Source organism: Magallana gigas, chromosome 1 (assembly GCF_963853765.1).
Source record: "Magallana gigas chromosome 1, xbMagGiga1.1, whole genome shotgun sequence".
NCBI lineage: Eukaryota > Metazoa > Mollusca > Bivalvia > Ostreida > Ostreidae > Magallana > Magallana gigas.
This window is the reverse complement of record NC_088853.1, coordinates 14,780,038-14,794,267: the sequence shown is the minus strand read 5'-3', so window position 1 is coordinate 14,794,267 and position 14,230 is coordinate 14,780,038. Positions and strand designations below refer to the sequence as shown.

Genomic DNA, 14,230 nt, shown 5'->3' with positions numbered 1-14,230 from the left:
TATATTATTTCACCCGTATATATTTAGTATATATTTCATTTATATCAAATGCTATTTTAATAATGTTATATTCTATTATTGTTAACTTATAAATTGTTGATACACTATTTTGTATATACATACATTTTACATGATAGAAAAAAAAATAAAAGTTGCAAAAATATTTTTACTTAATAAATAATTCATTTTAACGTTTCGTTATGTGTCCAAATTTGATTTATATAATTCATAGAGGTGTAGATCAGTGTCAATTGTTAAATAAGCCTCACAGTATTTAATTACATAATCCAACGTGTCCCGACATCTTACCTGGCCCAGGTGAACTTTTTAATTACATAACTTGAACACTGTTTATTAACGCTAATTACAGTGATTATTATTCGTTCGTTTCACTTTATCCACGCGCATAAGTAATTAAATAACCAATCGTGTTTTGAGATTATCCTAGTGGGCGTGACTCTGTAATCATAGACGAAATAAAACCAAATACTGAAATTAGCCAAAATATTAAGATTATTAATTTAGACAGCAAATGTCAAAATTTGACAATTTGCGTTTGGTTTTATTTCGTGGATAATTTAATTACAAAGCCGTGTTACAGGTTGTGACAACAAATCACTTAATCTTCCCCATATATAGTTGGTCGGGCACCCGTCTCTGCCAGAACTCATCGCATCATCTAACTGGGACAAGTAGCATTACAGAGGTTTGTGATTGTTCAGAGATTTAAAAGACTATTCAGTTTAACGATTATGTAAGTTGTTTCATTATCATTTTTTTAATTTAATATAATTATTAATTGTATTTTTTTTTTAATTTCATATACCTAAAGCATATTTGTTTTCTTGATAAAAAACAAATAATTTTAGAACTAAGAAATTGTCCTTCGTTATATTTTTATTATTATCATATGGTGTATCAAAATTACCAGATTATGATCTTCTCACTATTTCATAAGGGAGGGGCAGCCAAATAAAAAGGCACTGTGACTACGGTACCTTATTTCCAAGGGGGGGGGGGGACTTTTGATTTTGATTTTTGAAATGTGTTTCATCAAAGATGCTATTATAAAACAAAAATAACTTATAAAGTTGAAATTTCTCCAGGCCCCCTCCCCCTCCTGATGCTACGTGTCTGTTTTGAAATCGACAAAACCATCAACACGCAACCCCCCCCCCCCCCCTCTTTTCAACTAGTTAAAATGTATGGTTTCCCTATTACAAACCTATTATAAATACTTTTACAGACAGAGAGAGAGAGAGAGAGAGAGAGAGAGAGAGAGAGAGAGAGAGAGAGCGAGAGAGAGAGAGAGAGAGAAAGAGAGAGAGATTTTTTGTGACCTTTTTTCCACACATTAACATCAAATTTAACAATGGTTTATATAATTAACATGTACTAGTTCATCTTTGAATTTGTTCGGGGTTTTTTTAAGAGAGAGACAGAGAGAGAGAGAGAGGGGGAGAGAAAGAATTTCAAAAGGTTTTTAATTGATTGACGTATATTAACAATATCGTATTTGAATGTGAATGCTAATTTGGCGATATTTACTATTATTTCTTCCCCTCTTTTTCTAGTGGTGACGATTTTTTGCCATTGCTTATAGATTTATTAGTGGTTTTATCAATGCCACTCCCAGAAAGTCTTTGTAGCATTCGGCACCTACTCAAAGATCCTGGGCGTCCGTGGCTAGGGAAAGATTTGCTCCATATCTTTGCATGACATCCTTATTACTTATTTGAGGCGCGACGTGAAAATTACTTGAATCTTGGCAAGAGATATTTAAAAGATATAAGCCAAAGATGTACTTTAGATAATTAAAAACCGTGTTTCATCACTCAGAAACAGATTGTTGGTTTTAAATACTATGACCTGTCATGCTATTCAGTTTTATTATTTTTTATGTTTTTCCCTGCTCCTGGATATGTTTTTAAAAAAAATATTTTGAACAACACTAAATGTTAATAACATTCAGTGACCGATTGAATTGGAAAGGATTATGCTGAGTATTTGTGAACATGCGTGGATCTAGAGCCTAGGGGATCGTCTGACCCCGCTCTTCTGAAAAATTAGAATTTCTTAAATGTATAATCATATTAGTAAAATTACCAAAAATATGCCCCGAATCTATCTCTCGAAGATTTAACACTCCCCTTACCCCGAAAAAAAAAATTAGAAAATGGGTCCGCACATTGGAAGTATTTGCCCAACCATTTGCAGTTAATCGGTTGGTCTTCACAAAAATGACCCACGGGTTCTGTATTAAATTTGATAGGGACATTATCACTGGGCCCAGACACTTTTAATCACAGATAATTCTAACACACTTCGATTTGTACGAAGCGGGTTCATCGGACATCAAAATGATATCTATAATACACTTAATTTTGTACCGACAATAGGCCAATTCCAAGGACAGCCCTTTCCAAACGAATGGATCTTCCTCGGGGTCACATTTTTTTTTTACAATGGAGATCCTTTTGTCACTGCATACACTAGTGTTGGAATAAATAGACGACCTGGGGATCGTAACATAAAGGGTACTTAAGTCTAAAACACAGTGCTTAAGGTAGCTCGCGGGTTTACTGCTTGTGAGAAAACCTACCCTGAAAATTTGTCCGCGCGATCTATAGGTTTCAGAGTTTTATTTCTAAAATTTATTTGAGATTCGTCTGCGTGGTAATAATTTTATCGTGTTTCAAACACCGTGTCGCTGTTAAAATCAAGCAACGCCATTTCAATGAAATATATAGTAAAATGCATATCTTAGTCGGGAAACGCGTATCAGAACTATGCTCCAAACTTTTAAACGATTTAGACGGACTTAATTTTACTCAACATAATAACAGAAGAGATAATTTTGAATCAATACATAAAAAATAATCAATATGTGTTATCGGCCATTTTTTTGCAAAACAACCTCAAAGAATTTAAAGATTTCACAAAACCTTATATTTTCATTATGACGTTGGCCCGACGTCATCATTTCTTACGTCCGAGAATCATAAAATGAAAATGCGTTGATTGACAGCTCTAGCTGATTAACATATTAGAACATGCAGATCTAATTAACATTATTCTGAATGTTATCGAATGCACAAATGCAATTAATGTAAGGTTGTGAAGAGAAGAAATATGGCTCCTTTTCTTTTCATGAAACGCTGAGTTAACCAATGCAAAAATAATTACCATACAACTATTGACATATTTATAAGTTGTAATCGTATACGATAACTAGCTAAAACCAAATAATTTTGATAGTTAGATCGGCAGTTGAAAATACAGAAGTTATAATTTTAAAAGAAGCGAAGTTAATGCATACGGTTCAATTTATTTACTTGCCTTAACATGATTTAAAATGGAAGAGTTCCAACGCACACTCATATCTTATAGAACTGAAGGGGACAATGTTAGTCCTGAAATCCGACGTAGTCCTACTTATTACCCAAATTAAGTCAAAATCTTAGCATGCTTTTGTTACGAGGCCCTGCACATCAGTAAAGACAATGTAGAAAATTTAAATCCGTAAATAAATAAGTGTAGAGTGAACGTGTAATTTGGAAATGAAACTGTACCACGCTATTGGTACCATGTAGTCGATCAATAATTTGCTTCTCTGTCACGCCGAAGAAAACATATGATGAATGTAAAAACAGTCTATACATAACGTGTTATATGTTAATGCAGAAAAGACCTGCAGGCATGTTCACGAAGGTATCTTAGGACTATGGTTCGTCCTAAGTACATCTGTTTCTCGAAGCTCTCCTAAATTTAGGAAAAGCCATAACTTTGTCCTAACTTTAGGACATCACTTACCTTGTCCTAAGACCATCCTAAGGCTATAAAATAATGTTTTGGGGGATATTGGGACTGTTGTGAAGCTTTTTCTTGAGACCGATAGAATAAAGCAATATTTTCTACACTTCTAGCATTTCCGACAAACATCTAATTCCTAATCCTGGAGGGGAGGGGGGTGGTGGCATAGTTATTTATTCTATCATGTACGTTCATTTTATCAATATAAATTGGAGAGTGACCCTAAAACACCCCCCTCCACCCTCCCCCCCCCCCGGTGTCCCGGTTGCTACATGCTTGCCTGTGGCTTACAAATTAAGCAAATATTTTTTCCGCAAATATTGCCTCTGTTTGACAAATGAAAATTATTGGCTTTTTTTTTATATCTACAATGTACACTAAGTAAGTTACATTCATTGTTTTGACTACTTTTGTATAAGATTATTCAAATTTCTTTGGCTAAAAAGTAAAATATCGGTTTATATAAGCCATGCGTGATCATTCGAATTTTTCTCACTTCAATCTGAAAATAATCTTTGAAAAAATCGTAATGATGAATAAACTGTATTTTTGAATTTTCTAGATATATTACAACTTATTTCTTATCTACTATCGTGTATTCTATATATAGCAGATTAAAGGGAAAATGGTTGTGTTTCTACATGTAACGTTAAATTCTATAAAAAGCTCACCTTTATGTTTATTACATACTTGAATGACAAGATTATCAAATGTTAATTTACACTCAAAGAATGGACACGTGTTGTTTTAATAATTACTTGCGTGTAAGCCAACTCTGTCCTGATAATATTTTAATCGAAAAAGCAGTAATTTGGATTTTTGGGGTGCTGTTTAATTTTTTTTTTTTTTTGTTTCATCTTGTTTGTTGGTTTGTTTGTTTTTGTTTTCTTTTTTTGCTTATTTTTTTGTTTTTTGTTTTGGGTATATTATCTAAGTTGTTATTGTTCACTGATATATATTTAAGTAAATGTAATTTTCCAAAAATGTATACGTTAAGATTACTAGTTTTAGGCCTTTTGTGTTAACATCTGACACGTAAAGTTTTCTCTGGCAACATGTTTGATGATTTATCCCTACAAAAGTCTCTTAAATTAGATTTGTGTGAATAAATGTAAAAAATAAGAATGGTTGTAGAAGGTTAGGATATCCTAACTTAAGATGTTCCTAAGTTACCGTCGAGCTACATCTTAAGACGTGTCCGTTGATCTTAGGATGTTCCTTACTTTTTTCCTAAGTCATACCTTAGGAACACACTTAGGTCATATCTTAAGAAACTTTCGTGAACATGCCTACTGTTTACAAAGTTAGCAATATAATTTTTTAACTTTTCACACAACCCCTTATTTATAAGCGTACATAGCAAGAGTCCGATTTCGAGGTCTCTCTACCCTGGACATGTATAATAAGACGAATTTAAATTAAGGGTAGTGATTTGGTTTTATCCCCAGCAATAAGCTTCTTAAGATGCTAAGTATTTAAAAAAATCGCTGCTTTATTGTGAACGATTAGACGATTAGGCTCAGATTTCGTCGGACAAAAACTAGACTACAAAAGGGGATGCTATAATCCTCTGTTTGAACTCTTTACCCCCCCCCCCTTTCAATCCCAGCTAATGAGACCTGCGCCAAATCCTTTACACATTACTCTTGGATTATGTATTATATAAACTTTGATTCAGGCATAATAACTAACTTAGGTTTATATATTTCATAAACATTAGTGTTGATTTATAACAAAAATGTAATATGATGCATTACGGCAAAATTATCAATATACATGTATTTTAGAACATATCATAATATACAGTGTTATCTTTTATTATCATTAATGTAATATAATTAAACTGTTAATTAAAAGATTCATTTAAATTCATTTTTAGAAAAGAGAAATAAACTTTTTAATAAAAAATATTAGAAAATATGTACTTGTATAGCAGCGCAGCACCTGAATGTAGGTGAACTTCAGTTCTCCGGATTTACTTATAAGTGTTTATAATGAAGTTTAGGAAACCTCAAAACTTTATTTTAAATAATGGTTGTTTGAAAACATCGTTAACATTTTCGTATTCTAGTATAATTATTGAGAGAGAAAATGGAAATTAATTATTTTTTTCTCTTTGCTGGAGGCTCACAGCAGCATCCGTTGTCATAATATAATTTTTGATTGGCACACGTTAATCCTGAAAGTAGGACTTTCATTTGTTACCTGTAGCTTATCTCCAAGATTTAGCAGCCCTTTGCTTCACATATAAATAATTCAATTAAAATTGTACAATCTTAAGTTTTCGCGAGATCCTCAACTCTGAATAAAGGTCATCGGAAGCAATTTTTTTCATGAAAACTTTTTATTTTGACAGCGTGCAAAGTTCTCGGTAATGAAAGATTCATTTTATTGAAGTGCATTCATTTGTTAATATTTTATTTGGTATGAATAAACATTCTTTTTTAATATCGAAACTATATGCAAAGCATTAGAAAATGTATTTAACTCGTTACATGTATGAAATAAGATTTTTATTGTCGTTAAAAATTATTTAATTGAGATTCCCTTGACAAGATTGTAAAACAGGTTCAAAGAACTTGAAGATACATATTGTGGTTTAATCGATATTAATCAATTCAAAATATCGTGCATTTTGTCGTTGTGGTGATACTTAAGATTCTTTTTTCATTGAACAGCAAAATTTCATAAAGCTTTGTCTTGAAATGATCATTTGCCACAGTAACTATCCTTAAAATTGTCATTTTTTTAAATGTACAATAACTGTGGCAGCATTCGGCACACCTCGGCGATATGAATCGGCAGAGGAGTGCCGAGTGCAGTTACAGAGGTCAATGTCAATGTCAACAAATTAATCATTCTAAAGACATTCAAAATATTCAAAAATCAATTATGTTTTTCGGGCCTATTTCAGTAACCTACCCCCTCATTAGCAGCACCTTTTGTTTGCTTAGGATACTTTGAAGTTTCTGATGTTTTCCATTCATATAATAAACTACAAGAGAAATCCGAATTAGAATGTACCATTTGGAACCAACTTCAAACTCTTATTTATTTTGAACGTTTTACATAATTTTCTTTACAGATATGTGCAAAATGAGTATTTTTTGATAACGTTGTTATGGTCTACTTGAAATTGACAATATCCAATGAATTATAATGTAACTTTCTACCAGCAAAAAAATTATGTATAACTTTGTTAAAATCAAAGTACTGAAAGTACTGTTAGACGATGGCGTCGTTTGAAAATGGCATATTACACGTAACAATGAGTGATGTATGATAATTATTTTTGTCGAAAATCGCTGCCATTATCGCATACATGCACTAATACTTAACGCTTACTCGCACAACTGGTCGTGAGTTTCCTACATGGATAATTCTGTAGAAATCATAGCTGTGATCTCGATCTACACTTTACAAATGCTGTGTCTCTTGGTTGTCATCTTTGTGGGAAAACCCAAAGATTTATCACAGTAGTCTTTGCCTTATAGAAGTTTGTATCTATATTTTGTATCAATATGTTTGTATCTATATCAGTTGACATTAAAACCCCGTTTGAATGACTCATTAAATATGTTGGTTGCCACTACATATTGAATGAATATTAAATCAAATCCAAAGAGATTTCATCACAGTTCGCCCAAATATTTGATTGTTTGAAGAAGGTGAATTTTGGATTTTTCCCTTTTGACCTTTGGGTTGACCCCGCAAAGGGGAACAACTTTTGAAAAGTGTGGATTGGACTATTGTGCTTTAAATATATTGTAGATTTCTCAAGTAACGAGAACAAATAAAGCTTTGGCATGATAAAATACTTATTTTTACTAACTATTTCGGCATACATATAGTATGTTAATTGTCCCTCTCGACAGCATTTTCCCTCAATTTCTTCACGGGGAAAAAGTTGCAGTCTTGTGGACCATCACATTTGATTTTTTCCTCATAGTCAGTTAATACATTTAGGTGCAAAGAAAACAGAATGGGTTTACAAGAACCTGTTTGATAAAATTGGTATTGCTTTTGGAATGCACGTCATCATGAAACAGAAGAGTAAATCAATATGTTATCTTCGACTTTAGTGGATTCTTTCCATTTGCTCACAGCGAAAGTGAATGAAAATTTAAAAAAAATAATACAACATTCAGTCGCCGGAGTTTCATTTTTAAAACACCAACAAAACAAAATTCAAGTTGAACGCACGTTTTTCTGACCGTACAGCTGTGTATATAAAGAAGATGGGGGAATAAGATGGTGCAACTGCCCATTTGGTTTATTCGTAAAATACAATTTCAAATTTAGCATTTTTTCAATTAAATATATTTGATATGTTATTATACAAGTTTACAAAATGGTAATTTCTAACTATATTCAGTTTGAAATATTTCAAAAAGATAGGAAAAAAAATAATAAATCTTTAAGTTTTGGTGGTATTGAACCCACAACCTAAAAACCCAAGTTCTATAAAGTTTCCTTATGGCTGGTGCTCTAACCACTGAGCCATTTCATTCACAACAAAGTGTGTTGTTTAAATGCTATATGAGGCTATGACCACGAATTTACGGACTTATATTATATTTCTAAAACGTTCAATTGTTGAGCTACAAAATGACATTTTTGAACTGTAGTGGGTCATCTCTCCACATTTTTGTTGAGTAAAATCGGTTTAAAATCCATTAAACCACATTTAGACTGTAAAAAAAATTATTGAGCTCAGACCCACTCTATGAAAGAAAATGCTTTGAAGTTATAAAAATTACACTATTAGGAGGTTTTGACACTCATACGCCAGTTTAAATCAATATATTGCAAGTATTTAAAATATTTAAAGATTACAATCCGATGTTACGTTAAATTACATTGTTTTTAATTAATTTTTTAAAAAAGTATCAGATTTAATGATATTTTAATTTTGCCGTATCTAATCATTCCTCATATGGGCATTTTACACGCCTTATTCACCCATTCTCTTAATTTTATTCTTTGCATGTACTAGACAATAGATCTAGGGTTCGCAAATCCCGGCAATATTTTCGGGAAGCTATAGTTCTGTAGCTCAGCAGAATTCTACAGTCATCTATGAAGCACATTTTTTTTGCCTTCATGTTTCATTATTTATCGCAAATATAGCATGGATGTATACGCTACGGCTGATGTAGCATTGCGTTAAGTGATGACACTTTCTAACCGGTGTGTATTTCAATTGCGAGTCGCAACAAACTGGCGCATTTATATAGGCCCGCCTATTTGTAAATGCATGTTGACAAAATGATGCTAACACTTGGAAACAAATGTCGAAGAAAGTTCATAATAGAATTGTACTCGCGAGTAAAAAATTATTTGAGAACAAACGGGGCGATGTTTACGTACAAATGTAAATAATGTTATCTGTTAGTGAAAAAATGCCCCCAAAGAGAAGATTCTTAAATACATTTAGCAGAGACGGGCGCATATGAATTAAAGTCACTATTTGTACTTCGCTCATCGAATTTGCGTTATTCAGTTCATTGTAAAAAAACTCGACAGAAACTGTTTAGTTAGCTGCAGAACTGTAGCTCTCCGGGGAAAAAAAATATTGACAGACCGGAGAGCTACAGTTCTGCAGCTACTGTTTTAGTTAACAAAATTATTATATCTTACATTACCGTTCACAATGTACCTTAATTAAATGTATATGAAATATCGAATGTTTCTCACAAAAAAGCTAGCGTTTGCTGCAAATTAGAGATACACGAGCTGACACGCCGTGATATCCATAAGACGCATATAAAAAAAAATCTGAACTAAAAATCTTTAAAACATCGTAAAATGTAGTTAATATACATTTAAAATGGCGACTCGATTTGCACGTGAATTTTACAATCCGACGTCGATTAGCGTGTTTGAGAGAAAGTCAGCAGCAAGTAAAATGTCAACATCTGCAGTAAATATTGTCTGATGAATATCGAGGTGCCTGTAATAAAATTATTGTTTCTACAGACTGAGTGAGGTACAAAATAAGGTACATTGTAAATTACAGGTCAGTCGAAAATTAAACACATTTATGTATCGTAAATTTAATTTTTTTTGTGTGTTTGAAAACACATGCACACTTGTAGAAGAAACTGTGCCATTGATCGGTTGAAGTTCAATAAAATGTAATTTATGTAATATTCACAGTGGGTGCGTTCAGAGTATTTCCAGTGGTACCAATACCAGTTTGCCAATGGTAACAATTTGTGCCATTGGTGCCATTGGACCCATATATACTCTGAACGAGCTTTGGGGTACAGATAGTAGGAAATTTTCCAATGTTAACAATGGTACCTTTGGTGTACCATTGTTAACACTGGCTGATTATTTAGCGGAAAATGTCAAACCAAGATGCAATATTTTTCGCCTCGTTGATCATTTTGCACCAAAAGGATACATTCAACATTATAATTTGTGTACAATAAAGAATTTTTTTTACAGTTTTTCATCTCCCGCAAAACGTGTGTATATATCTTTGGAAAAACATGGCTAGAGCGAGTCATAACTATGCGATTACTTTAATACCATAATATAGACACCCGATGATTTTGATACCGTTTGTCCAGGGACACATTTGAAAGTCAATGCTATGGTTAATACCGACAACGATCTAAATGGCCCCAAACCCTAATGTTGAAAAGGAACTATTGGTGTTTTTGAGAACTCTCGATGTATGGCTGAACGGTTTTAGAACATCTCCAAAAGGAAGTTTTTTATAGAATATTTTCTCCTCCTTAAAAAATATTAAGGCCAAATTTAATAGATAGCCTTCATCACAATTAAGCAAATAATTGGAGAAAACTTTCAATTTCAAAATGTTTTGGTGCTTTAGATGGCAGTCATATTCCAACCAATGTCCCCCAAACGCCTGCAACATGCCTACATATACAGAAAGATATTTTTTTCAGTTGTATTTTTGGAATGTTACAATGCTTAAAGGAATTGTTCAGCTACAACAAGGTTTAAGGTGGAAAAGCTGTGAAATTAATCTGTTGCCTTCAGTGCATACAAAATATCCGCCATTTTTGTGACATCATAAAAAAAAGTTACCATCGCTAACAGAGCTCTAGATTGTCTGCAGAAATGTCTACCTATGGTAAATTTTATCGGCAAACATTGGTACCGTTGGTATACCAATGGTAAACAAAATTGCCAGTGGTAACTTTTGTCTGCCAACGGCAGTACTCTGAACGCACCCAGTATCTATAGTGAATTCTTTGGAATAACCTACAACAACAAAAATATACTGCTCAACTAAAACTAATGCGTTGAATATGGCTGAATTTATCGATGAAGCATAAGTGCTGAAATATGAAATGGCAAACCAGCTTAAATAGTGTGTTTCTGACAATTATTTACATCATAAAAAAAACAAGAAGCAATTATTGTGACCAATTGTGACCAATTATCGCAGTGATATAGTTTATGCAGTCCTGATACAGAGTTTAACGTCAAAACTGGCAGTTGTTGCTTATATTATTAATACCGCGTAAACAAACAGGGTAACGAAAAACACAATTTCATACATTATTTAAATGTATGTACAAAATAATTAGCAGCTATATGCTTAAAATATCTGATAAGATTAAAATTAGTTCTCATACTGAAATCGACACGTAGATAAAACATTGTCTGTATAACACTGCATACATGTACCTAACAGCGTTATCGTTCGTTATCCGCTAGGGTCCCCGTGAAAATTACTCTTCCGGTCAGGACCGTAGCAATAGACCGTGGCTATTTATAGCCACCGTCTAAAAAGCGCCAATCTTTACTTGCCTCTGATAGTCTTTTAAAGACCATCGCCAGCCCGGTAAAGTGCATTAACACGTAAAAATGGCGACTTTCGATCTCGGTGTCAAAACATACTTGATTTTCCGAAGTCGTTTCTGAGAAAGTCTTAGACAAGTTAATAACGATATCAGTAGTCTGCATCAAGCATTTAACGATACTATTTGTTTTAACAGAATTTGCGTATAAATAACGATGATCAGTCCGAAATGAGCGCACATTTTTGCAATAAATACACAATTTTTTCTATGGGTGGCACTGTGTACGTAGCTTCAAGGTCGTCCATCCAATTTGTTTCACACTGGGAGCTACAGACATGCAGTTAGTTATCGACCGCCTCTGGTATAGCCATTAGGTCATCTATGAATTAAAGTACATTATTATTAAAACTCTTTCACCGAGAGCTACAGACGTGTAGGTAGTCAAATAAAAGCTACGCAAACGGTGTATTGCCAATCAAAGCAACCACATGATAGTATTAAGCACGCCCGTTTCAGGTCATGTTCCTATGATGGAACCATTGAGCCATACAAACTAAAACTGATTGGTTGTTTCATCACACCAAAGATAGAGACAAAGGAAAACTTAAATGTTGAGAAAAAGAATGCACAAATCTTATCATTAGACAAGAAAGTTCGTTCTATATATTACATACTTATACTAGCCCCAATGCATCCAGCATTTGTGAGTCTTCATGACTTTGGCATTATGTACAACTGTTACAGAACAATTTTGGTTTTACGAATTTACATGTTCATCTTAAACTTTATTTCATGTAAAAACATTGTTCACAGGTCTAGATATGTTAACGATTCTGTCGTATGCATCACATACGTTTTATAACAGTTTACAATTTGTTCTGATCTGTTTATTTTTTTTATCATTATAGGAGTATGAAGCAGATAAATACCAATTGGAAGCGCGTGATTGTGGCCTTTGTAATTGTGATTACCATCATTGGCTTACATAGTTCGTTACGGTTCCAAACGGATGTTTCTATTAACACAACAACAAATATGGAAATGGTTTCAAACAGAGAATCAACGCACGGAGAAAGCAGTAAAACTTCATCATTTGAGAACCCCTCTTGCCTTTTAGATCCCATCGTGATCAGACCTGAAAGCATTACCCTAAAGATGCCACCTGAGCTTGAAAAAGTGGTTCCACTGTGGCCAAATACAAGAGCAGATAAGTGTATTGCAAATATCAAAGCGAAACCAATGAGAAAACTTTCGTCAAACAATTACCACAGTCTTTACAAATGTGTTGAAAGAAACAAACAAATGCGAGCTATGAGAGACAACTCTTTTAAAACACTGGATCGCGCAATAACCCATGCATTTTTTAAAGAACTGAAAAAGAAACAGGGGGTTACCATCATCGAAATTGGAGGTTACCTGGGTGTGTTGCTACCGAAGCTGGTGGCAACAACTGGAACGAAACAGTATGTCGCCCTAGAGCCCGTTCCTAGCTTCTATCAACAGTTATCCAAAAGGATCGAAGACCTCTCACTCCAATCAAGAGTTGCTACCTACAATTTCGGTCTAGCTAAATCTAAGAAGGAACTCCAAATAAGTTTACGCAAAGACGCAACTTCTCTGCTGAAAGACGACAAAAGAGAAGGGGTTCAAACGGAAACTATCAAAATATTCAATGTGGTAGACTTCTTCGTGCAGATTGGTTTAGGGTGTAATTCATTGAACCTACTGACTATTAATTGTGAAGGATGCGAATTTGACGTCATAGAAATACTGACGTCAACAACGCTGATTGATAACATTGACTTCGTACAGTTTCAGCCCCATTTAATTGTGTTCGATGACGATCAAAAATATATCTGTATGTACTGTCGTATAAGGGAACTCCTTGCCAGGACACACGAAATAGCTTACGATTATCCGCACGTCTGGGAAACATGGAAGAGAAAAGGACTTTAATAAATATGTGCGTTTATTGTTCATTTTTTTTTTTTGGTATTGGTATGTACAATTAAACCGTGTAAAGAATATTGGCAATGCAGTTTGTTTACAAATACGAGGTATTTTATACAGATTAAGAATATCCATTTTCGGTTTAAAGGGGTGGGGTATTAATTTCTAAAAGGATGTACAACCTGAGACAGATCGTCCTAGTAACAAGGGAAATGATGATTGCATCGTTATCTGTGAAAATTGACCCTGATTCACAGGAAATATCAGTGGCGTTGGAAGCAAGTTGAAAGTGGGGTTAGACTTATCAAAACGCTTGACAAGCAAGGGGAGCTTATGCTATACCCCCTTGACAGGCTTGAATGTTGAGTCTAAGCAATAGGTTTTCGGATGCTGGAGGAGGTTAAGGTTTTTTGAGCTGGTTAAAGATTTTGGAGCAGGTGCCCTCTAATGATTATATCTTGGTTATTTCTTGTCCTTACTTCACCAAACTTGCATGGATGATGCTTCTTATGACACCGATACACCTGACTGGCCTTATTGCTGAATTTGAGCCATAGGTGTCGGATGCTCGAGGAGGTTATTTTTTAAGAGCTTGTGAAATTGTTTGGAGCAGGTGATCTCTGATGGTTACGCTGTATATATCTTAGTTAATACTGGTCCATACTTCATATAACTTGCATGGA

General features: G+C 33.9%; 1 protein-coding gene across 2 annotated transcripts; it reads left to right on the top strand.

Annotated features, from left to right (window-relative positions):
- Positions 1-494: 494 nt before the first annotated feature.
- LOC105324593 (uncharacterized) lies at positions 495-13,574 on the top strand. Of its 2 annotated transcripts, none has more exons than XM_011423709.4 (2): positions 495-706; positions 12,506-13,574. In XM_011423709.4, the coding sequence occupies exon 2, from the start codon at positions 12,510-12,512 to the stop codon at positions 13,551-13,553; it is 1,044 nt and encodes a 347-aa protein (XP_011422011.3). In that variant the 5' UTR covers positions 495-706; positions 12,506-12,509; the 3' UTR covers positions 13,554-13,574. The 2 variants fall into 2 exon arrangements, with proteins under 2 accessions (XP_011422011.3, XP_011422010.3); XM_011423708.4 differs by having other exon boundaries at positions 495-754.
- Positions 13,575-14,230: the final 656 nt, after the last annotated feature.